This window comes from Sardina pilchardus, chromosome 3, assembly GCF_963854185.1.
Source record: "Sardina pilchardus chromosome 3, fSarPil1.1, whole genome shotgun sequence".
Taxonomy (NCBI): domain Eukaryota; kingdom Metazoa; phylum Chordata; class Actinopteri; order Clupeiformes; family Clupeidae; genus Sardina; species Sardina pilchardus.
Window position 1 is genome coordinate 32,458,337 of NC_084996.1, and position 10,118 is coordinate 32,468,454.

The 10,118-nt window shown below is 45.7% G+C and overlaps 1 protein-coding gene across 1 annotated transcript in view; it reads left to right on the forward strand.

The window, feature by feature from the left end:
- kcnt2b (potassium sodium-activated channel subfamily T member 2b) overlaps window positions 1-10,118 on the forward strand; it is a 68,401-nt gene that overhangs the window by 20,466 nt on the left and 37,817 nt on the right. Inside the window, 6 exon segments of the mRNA XM_062531005.1 lie at window positions 205-253; window positions 765-824; window positions 1,951-2,025; window positions 2,226-2,309; window positions 4,786-4,880; window positions 6,061-6,241. Coding sequence (XP_062386989.1) covers window positions 205-253; window positions 765-824; window positions 1,951-2,025; window positions 2,226-2,309; window positions 4,786-4,880; window positions 6,061-6,241 — 544 coding nt within the window.

Sequence of the window (10,118 nt, forward strand, 5' to 3'; positions counted from 1 at the left end):
CAGTTGCCCCGTTTTTGTAACACACGTCGGGTTTGTTTGCCTCTAAGTGTTTGCTCTTGAGAGCTTTCGACCCTCATGCATATTCACACGCGGCGATAAGCTGTGTGTGTGTGTGTGTGTGTGTGTGTGTGTGTGTGTGTGTGTGTGTGTGTGTGTGTGTCTCTCTCTCTCTCTCCGCTCACCCTGTTGTGTTTGTGCTCGCAGGTCTCTCATCATCTGGGTGAACAGACCCCTGCCCCTCTGGGCTCTGCAGGTCAGATTCATTCGGCCGCTCGCTCGCCTCGCTCTCCTCTCTCCTCTCTCAAGCTTTTATTCCTCTCTTTTTTCGCCCGAGTCCATATCCCTCTTTCACTGTGCTTTCACTGTTCCTCGCCCTGTTTCTCTACCTTTCTCTCTCTCTGTTTATCTCCCTGTTTCACTCTCTCTCTGTTTCTCTCTCTCTCTCTCTGATTCTCTCTCTATGTGTACCACTCCTTATTTCTCTGTCTCTCTATTAGTGTATATTGATCCGTGCAACTGGGAGCAGAGGGCTTTGCGAGGCTGTGATTTTTATTTTGATCCGCAAGTTGCCCTTCTCTCTTTCTCTCTGTATCTCTGTAGCTTCTATCTCTCTCTCTTTCTCTCTCTCCCTCAGTCCATCTCCTATGTTCACCTTTTCTCTCCCTCTGTGTATCCACTCCTCTCTCATGTCTCCTGTTTCGTCTGACTGCTCCCCTCCCCCCCCTCCTCCTCCTCCTCTTCCTCCTCCTCCTCCTCTTCCTCAGGTGCTGGTGGCCTTCATCAGTTTCTCAGAGACCATGTTGCTGGTGTATCTCAGCTACAAGGTGAGCACGCGCGCACCAACGACACCGAGGCCTCTCCCGTTGCAAACCCTTCCACCACACACACACACACACACACACGTCCCACACACCCCCTCTCAAGCTCCGCTCTGCTCCATCAATGCCCCCCCACCCCTGGCCACACCCCGCACCTTGCCCGCACCTTGGCCGCGCTGCAGCCGGGTCTCATTAGCGGAGTGCCACAGCAGGGCTGGGGGAGGTGTTGCAGTTATCCCTCATCTGCCACGCCACGCTCCCTCAGCTGATTACTGTCATTCAGACAGCCGCTTTACCGTGCTCTTTGTGTGTGTGTGTGTGTGTGTGTGTGTGTGTGTGTGTGTCTGTGGAGGGGGTGTTATTGAAGTATGTGTGTTTATATTCTGTATATTGATTGAGTGTGTGTGTGTGTGTGTGTGTGTTAGTGTGTGCACGAGAGAGAGAGAGAGAGAGAGAGAGAGAGAGAGAGAGAGAGAGAGGAGAGAGAGTTTCTGCCTGTGAGAAAGAAAAATGTGCCTGTTACAGTTAAGACATAAGGCACGGGATTATCATCACTGAGATCTCCTGCGGTGTGTGTTTGTGTTTTTATTTAGTGCTGCATTTCAGCACTGGCGAGCGGCTGGCTGTGAGTGCTGGCCCTAAGACACCCCCCCTCCTCTGTGACCGCTGGCCCTGTAATCCCCCCGCCTTTCATCTACGCTGCCCCCCACGCACTTACCCCAGCCTCCTATTGATTAAGAAGCCCGCTGTCAATTAACAACAGAGAGAGAGTGTGTGTGTGTGTGTGTGTGTGTGTGGGCTGGAATGGGGTTGGGGGGGTGGGGGGAAGTGGTAAGGTTGTCGCACAGACAGGAGTGGAGCTTAAACCTCATCGATTTACGCAGAAATGTCTCTTTTCTCCCACACACGCATGGAAGCAGGTCGCCTATAAACAGGCATTCACCGCACAAAAGAGCCCCTAAGCGGATGATGTGTCAATGGAACACAAGAGCTTAGCATGCTCAGCATGGAGGAAGGGAGCCTTGAAGGCCCCACAACAGCCTTGAACGGTCATTTCTTCTTGAAGGTATGGGACATTCAGCTAGCCTGACCTTTAACCTTTTGTGTGTGTGTGTGTGTTTGTGGTTTCCAGGGAAACCTTTGGGAACAAGTGTTGCGCATCCCTTTCATTCTGGAAATGATAAGCGCCGTGCCCTTTGTAATCACTGTGAGTAAATCAGCCGGCCGATGATTCACATTCACACATCAATTCACTTTTGGAAAAACTGACCATGAATGCAGCCCGTGCACTGGTCGACGCCACAATGGGATGTACCTCAGTGTGTTTGAGACGTCATTTGCGATGATGTTTTTGTGTGTGTGTGTGTGTGTGTGTGTTTTGTTTCTCTCCCTCGTGTCTATTGCCAGGTGATTCTGCCCTCCCTCAGAAACCTGTTTATCCCGGTGTTTCTGAACTGCTGGCTGGCCAAGCACGCCCTGGAGAACATGATCGTGAGCGCTGCCATCTGTCTCGCACACAGCTGTTTCCTGCCCCTGATTGTCTGTTTACCAGGGGCCTGTACTACGAAGGGAGCTCAACCTACCCAGATGTAACCCAGGGTTACTTTGCTAAACCGGGGTTGACAAAACCTGGTTATCTTAATTGGTGCTAATCGGTACTACGACGCTGAGTAAGAAGTTGATTTGTTGAACTGGGGTTAACCTCATCGGAGTTGGTGCGCGTTCACATAAAATGGGCGGGTTGCAGCGCAAATTACCACTTTTAATGATGACGCGATCACGCTATTTTACGCATAAGGAATGAGCAATGATTATAAAAAAGTTGCGAGGAATTAAAACCCACTTTACGATACATCAAATACGTCGGCAGCAAACAAAGCAAGACAAGGCTGTTGGCAACGTAGGCTATTGCAGATCGGATATATGAAAGTAAAGTTTTATTTCATGTTCCTTGTTACGGAGGATTAATAGCTTGCGGAATGTCTGAAATGTGTTGAAATAAATACATTTTGAGTTCATAAGAGTCATACAGATGCAACACAATTGATGTATATTAATAAATATTAATAAAGGATAATTGAATGTTTAGCCCCATTGACTGATTTAGTGTATGCCTATCCTGTGAACATTTTAGATGCAACGGCAGTGCCGCTGGCAGCAGGTGAAAATGAAATTCAAGAACATTCAGAAGGTTTATAGGCCTAGTTATAGCTTGCATTAATATTTCTTAATTATGAAAATATGTTATATTGCCAATGCTTATAGCCTCCACTTTGCCTCGATCAGCTGACAAATGCAACGAATTTCCTCGGCTGAGAATGTATAGGCTATCTTTCATAGAGAATATATGGAGAAAGTTTCTGGCGGTCTTAAAAAACTCTCGCCTTGCGAAGAGAGGCGCTTACAATTTGCGCTCCAATAATGTATCTTCCAAGTAGCCTACGTCGACATTATGGGGTGTGGTTAACCGCAAACCTCGGGTTAACCAAGATCATAACCTGCTCGGAGCAGGTTTGAGATGCAGCGTAAATTGCCATGGCAGCATACCTAGGTTAAAACCTATCCACCTTTCGTAGTAGGCTACGGGTTAACCGGGAAGTTACGCCACACGTGATCAACTTACTCTCGAAGTTACCCAGCTAAGCCAGTAACCCCGCTTCGTAGTACAGGCCCCAGGCCACACACTAGCTGACTTTATCTATAACAGCCATGTGTGGCAATGTGTGCTGTTTGTCAATATGTATGCAGCCAATCTGTTTTGGATTGATTCTCAGGTTAATGGTCCCCTTGAAGCCCCTATAACCGATGGTAGCGGATTTAGCTAATTTGTTGCTGCTAACCCCCTTTTTTAATGCCCCGTGATAATAAAAACAAGTAATATCTTGGCAGAGATGCAGTCTGTTATGCAATTTTTATGTTATGTTATGTTATGTTATGTAACTGTTTTAATTCAGTCACTTATTGAGATCAGTCACAGTTAGCTTAATTATTCTACAAAGCTATCATAAATGCAAGTTGCTTTTTATTGTTGTTTTTGTTTGTTATCTACACTGTAGCTCTAATAGATTTGTTATTTGTCTACAAATGATTTAGCTCTTTAAATCAGACTATATTTTATTTAGTGTTACCAACTTACAGAATCATACAAACATATAGACACACATGCAAACAGTGCATAGGCCTACTGTATGCAGGCTATGAACAGCTATATATGAACAGTACATATATGCAGGCTATATATGAGCAGTTATATATGCAGGCTATATAGCAGTTACATATGAACAGTACATATATGCAGACTATATAGCAGTTATATATGAACAGTACATAATATGCAGGCTATATAGCAGTTACATATGAACAGTACATATATGCAGGCTATATAAGAGCAGTTATATATGAACAGTACATATATGCAGGCTATATAGCAGTTATATATGAACAGTACATGCAGTATATCGAGGGCTGAGAACCAAAGGGGCGTAAGTGACATTTCACCAACTTTACAGGAGAGCCAACCTAACAAATCTAACTGCTTCTATATGTTCACAGTTAAAGACCTTTGGTTTTTGTTCAATAACTTTATATTTATAAATATTTTACTTGTATAATTTTGTTGGCTAGAAAGAGCTCATCAAGAGCTTTCAGGTGATATATATATAACTCAATTTTGACCAAAATGTCACTTACGCCCCTTTGGTTCTCAGCCCTCGATATGCAGGCTATATATGAACTGTACATAGTATGTTCAGGCTATATATGAACAGTTCATACAGTACTGTATATACTATAGTATAGTACATAGTATGTGCAGGCTATACATGAACAGCTATATAGTATATGAACAGTACATCCAGTATATGCAGGCTACAGTATATATGAAGAACTGTGCCCATGCTGACCAGAGTGCTGTGGGCTGTGTGGCATGGCTGACCCCTGATGAGCGCTGTGTGTGCCTGTTTTTCAGAACGACCTGCACCGAGCCATCCAGCGCACACACTCGGCCATGTTCAACCAGGTCCTCATCCTCATCTCCACGCTGGTGTGTCTCATGTTTACCTGGTGCGTACCACAGACCGGCAGGCAGACAGACAGGGATGTGAAGTACTCAGATAATGTGAAATATTTTAATATTGCAGGACCAAACTCAGTAAGATAGGAAAGTGTGAAGTGTGTCTAAAAAAAGGGCACACTTTAAATGATTTGTCTAGCATGCACTATTTATGTACCAAATATTCAAAAGTACAATGTTCTGTTCTTTTAAGATCCTAACCCTCGTTGCTACATCATCTGCCTGGGTTTATGGTTGGGCCAAGGGATGTACATGTAGTTTGATTAGTACATCACAATTTGCTCAAACTAGCGCACAACCTCAATCAACGTCATCGTTCTCAGCTACTCCCTCTGTTTGAGGAGCTATCGTTTTCAAAGTGAAGTGTTTGTTTGGAGATCAGCGGATACCCCTGAAGTTACCTGGGGTTACCAGGAAGTGAGCAGGACAGTAACCTTGCGTGGCGGTGTGCTGCTATGACGTATGTTACTGTGGTGACACGGAGGCTAGTGAGCTGCAGGGCTTTGTGAGGTAAACCCCATGAAACAAAGCACCGCGGAAAGCAGCTGGGAGCAGAAAGGGTGACCTTTTCACCATTGACAGAATGTTGACTCAACAGACCCTTCAACTCTGAGCAAACAGACATGCACATGCACACACACACACACACACACGCATACACAAACACACACGCACTCATACACATACTGTAGGCCTACACACACACACACGCACACATATTCACACATCCATATGCAAAGTGTTAAATTTCATACTCTCTTTAAAACCTGCATAAATTGGGCATACATGAGAGGTTTCAAACTGAGGCTCACACTTTTCTCTCATTCCCTGTAATTATGCTTTCCTCCTCTCATTTCACTCTCTCTCTCCCTCTCTCTCTGTCTCCCTTCCCACTCTCCCTTTCTACTCCTTCTCTCCTCTCTTTCTCTGCCTCTCTTTGTACCTCCTCTCTTTCTCCCTTTTTGCTCCCTCTCCCTCCCTCTCTCTCTCTCTGTCTGTCTCTCTCCCTCTCTGTGTTGCTGTTTTTCTCTCCCTTTCTATCTCTCTCTCTCTCCCTCTCTTTCTTTCTCTCTCTCTCTCTCTCTCTCTCTCTCTCTCTGTTGCTGTTTTTCTCTCTCCCTTTCTATCTCTTGCTCTCTCTCTCTCTCCCTCTCTCTCTCTATCTCTCAGTATCTGTGGTATTCAGCACCTGGAGCGTGCGGGGAACAACCTGACGCTGTTCGACTCGCTCTACTTCTGCGTGGTCACCTTCTCCACCGTGGGCTTCGGCGACGTCACGCCACAGATCTGGCCCTCGCAGCTGCTGGTGGTCATCATGATCTGCGTGGCCCTCATCGTCCTGCCCATACAGGTACGTCACACCTGACCACGCCTGACCACGCCTGTTGCACCGCATTACATAACAGCACCCAAATATGTGATAACTTGACCAAATCTCTTGTAATTTTTCATATTAATAATAACATTTTGTAGTAACTCACACATTTTTTAATCCATACATAACTCTTTGAGCTATCTTGCGAACAAACAAACAGACAGACAGACAGACAGACAGACAGACAGAAAAACAAACAAACCCTGATGAAAGCATAACCTCCTTGGAGGTAATTAACTGCCTGATCTGTGGGGCCCACATCGTGCTGCCCATACAGGTGGGTCACATTTGATCACACTGGCCATGATGCTCCTCTCAAACCGCATTATGCAACAGCACTAAATTGTGGATGCGTAACCTTCCCTCTCCACGCAATAGGATAACGCTAAACGAATCATCTTCTTGTTTTCAAATAGCAGGATGCGTTACCGTCGCAACTTCTGGTCGCATGTCAGTCACCATTATGTTAAGCCCGCCCACCGACTCTATGCACGCTGTGATTGAGCCGCCTGTTTTCTCAGTTTCTCAGCCCGTAAGCTCAATGGATCTTGCCTAGACTGCCCCGCCAGCCAAATTACATTTGCTGCCGCTAGGGGTGTCTAGATTTCTAGGCTAGCATTTTGGCATAATTAGCCACATTTTGTAATAAGCTGCCTGAACGCAATATGTAATACATTTTCCAGTGGTTATTGTGAAATGCGGGCCAACAATGTTTGCAGCTCCCACATTTTGTTGCATAATGCAGTGTAAACATGTTGTTGCATAATGCAGTGTAGAAGGGCCCTGACAGGAGAGGGAAATGGGTAGGCTACTCATATCACCTGCGTTAGAGATGGTTCCATGAGCTGGACACGCACTGAACTGGACTGGACTGCACTGGGCAGACAGAACTAGAGCAGATACTTTTTTTTGTTAATACGCTTTCATTGCTTTCACATAAACAAAACAAAACAAATGACACACCAAACAGCAATGCATAATGTAAAACGTAGCTGAAAACAAAAAAACACACAAAACAAAACACTTGAGCAGATACTGAAACATGAGTCATTGTGGGTCATATTTTGCAACATTGGTTGTCCGTTAGTTAAAGTGGGATACTCCACACGTCATATCCAGTTGGAACGACACAGTCAGGTGCTTCACAGTGGTCGAACGGAAGACTACTAGACCAAGATGGCGGCGTGAACGCATCGCGACGCTCCGTGTCTCTCCAGATTTTGTAACTGCATTTTGTTGTCTTAGTACTTGCGCTCTGGACAATGACAATAAAGTTTAACCTGTTGAGGAGTGAATTATTTTCCAAGTTCCTTCTAGAATTCAATGCAAACGATCTATAGTTTCAGTGTTCTGTATACTGTCTGTGGGGAAAATCTCGGAGGGTAATTGTCTCATCATAATGCGGAACTCTCAGTTCACCGAACATTCTAATCACATATTTGTGACCGTACCCCTCAACAGGTTAATCTAATCTTATCTAGTCTAATCTAATCTATTAAAACAAAGGAAACTGGCGCGCACTGATTGAACTTGCAGGCTTTACTTGCAAGAAGTGCACTTTGTCCATTTCCACTCTGACCAAGACAAAGTGGTGTCGAAACGTTAGTCGTTTTTGCTTGCACTAAGTAAAGACTGTAAGTTCAATCAGTGTGCCCCAGTCTATTCTCTTTGTTTTACTGATCGTAAGTTGAGCACATTGAAACACTGTCTACTCTCACTGTCTAAAGTTTTTTTTTAATTGAATTGAAGTTAATACCCCTGAGTCTATAGTCTCAAGACATTTCTTTACTCAGTGTGATGATCAACAAACGTTCACCTCTCAGTTACTACAAATGTTACTACAATGTTGAGGCATATGTTCCTTGAATAGAACAGGAATGTTGAGGCATCTTAATTTGCCTGGAATAGAAGGAAGGTTCTTTTTTGGAACCATCGGCAAGAGCGAAGCAGCCGTTGTTCGGACTCCTACTTGACTTGGCTGCCAGCTCACCACAAGTCTTTTTGCATCCCTTCCTTCTAATCTGGGTTGTTTCCCAGAATGCATTTGTTGTTCTGGCACATCCACCAATACACTATTGATATGCCATCACATATTTATCTCTATTTACCTGGCATAATCAGACCTCCACAGCCAAGTGTGCTCTCCTCGAGTAGAAAAGCCAGCCCTCCCTCACTCGAAACAACACGTACTGCAGGTGAACTGCGCAATACCATTCCAAGTTTCTCATTTCCTGGTTTTGGAAAGCTTCTAGACTGTGCTGCAGATAAGGTAAATTTATTCTATGTAGTAATCAGCAGCTCACTCCCACACAGGCAGATATTGTACAAACCCTGAATGTCTCTTTATGACTGTTCAGACACATTTTTTTCTTCTTCTTCTTTTTTAAAAGGAGACAGTTTATGGAGCTTTGAAAGTACCCAGCTGTGGTGTTCTTCTTTGTCTCTCGACAAGCACTTAGAAAAGCAGAGGAACTAACCGTATGCTGTTGGTGTGTTGAGCACAGTGGCTATAGTGAGACAGACCGTCTCGCCATCTCAGGGGTATTGTGTTTGCAGCAGGTACGCTCGCGTCGGATGGATCATGGTGTGGATGCTTCCACTTGACTGTTGACATGACGGGTTTTCCTGTGAAAGCTGTGACGGTTCTGACAGGCAAAAAAACACAGCAGGCTGAGGAGTTTCTTTACATCCGCTGGGAACTCCCAACAGATGGTGGACATGAAGCAAATCTGTCACGCACGCACACACACACACACACACACACACACACACACACACACGCTGTACGCAGAGATACCCCAACACCCCCTCATATTCTCACTGACACGCACACACACACACACACACACACATACACACACACCTCCCTGTAGGGCTTGACGCAAACTTGTGATGGTAGTGAACTGCTCTTATGACGCCCCTGTGGAATACACTCTGTGTGTGGACTGTGTGTGTGTGTGTGTGTGTGTGTGTGTGTGTGTGTGTGTGTGTGTTTGTCACATTGAATAGTAAATGCCAGGCAAACTGGTGATGTGGTCCTCCCCACCCTCTCTCTCTCTCTTTTTCTCTTTCTCCTTGTCTCCCACTCCATATCTCGCTTTCATCCATAAATACTCTCTGACATTTAGTGTCCCCCCGCCCACCCCCGAGCACACACACACACGCACACACACACACACACACACACACACACACACACACACACACACACACACACACACACTACATTTCAGAGCAGTGGGGGAACCCTGTGTGTTCCGCTATGCCCCGGGGGAACCGCACACCAGGGTCCAGGCAAACCCCACTCTACTCTTCTCCTCTCTTCCTTCCATCTCGCCTGTCCTCCGCAATCTCCATCTCTTCATCCCATCTTCTCTCCCTTTTTACTCTCTTCCTTTTCTTCCTCCATCTCTCACATCCTCTCCTCTTTTTTCGGTTGTCTTCTCCCCTCATTCTCATCCATTCTTTCCTCTCACCCATCCTTCCTCCTCCCTTCTTCCTTCTCTCCTCTCCTCTGCCATCTCCACCTCTTCGTCTCTATCTCTATCTCTCCACCTCTATCTTCTCTCCCTTTTTCCTCCCTCCATCTCTCTCTTCTTCTTCTCTTTTTTTGGTTGTCTTCTCCCTTCATTTTCATCCATTCTCTCCTCTCGCCAATCCTTTCCTCCTCTCCCTCCCTCCATTCTCTCCTCTTGTTGTTCCCCTCTGCTCCCCTTTTCTCTCCCCCTCTTCTCTCCTCCTCTCACACAATCAACTGGTGGTTGTCCCCAGTGGAGTCTCTGTAGGCAGTGACTGACACCTTCCCCGTGTCCCACCGTATCAGATAATCACAGGAGCCTCCGAAGGGGCCGCA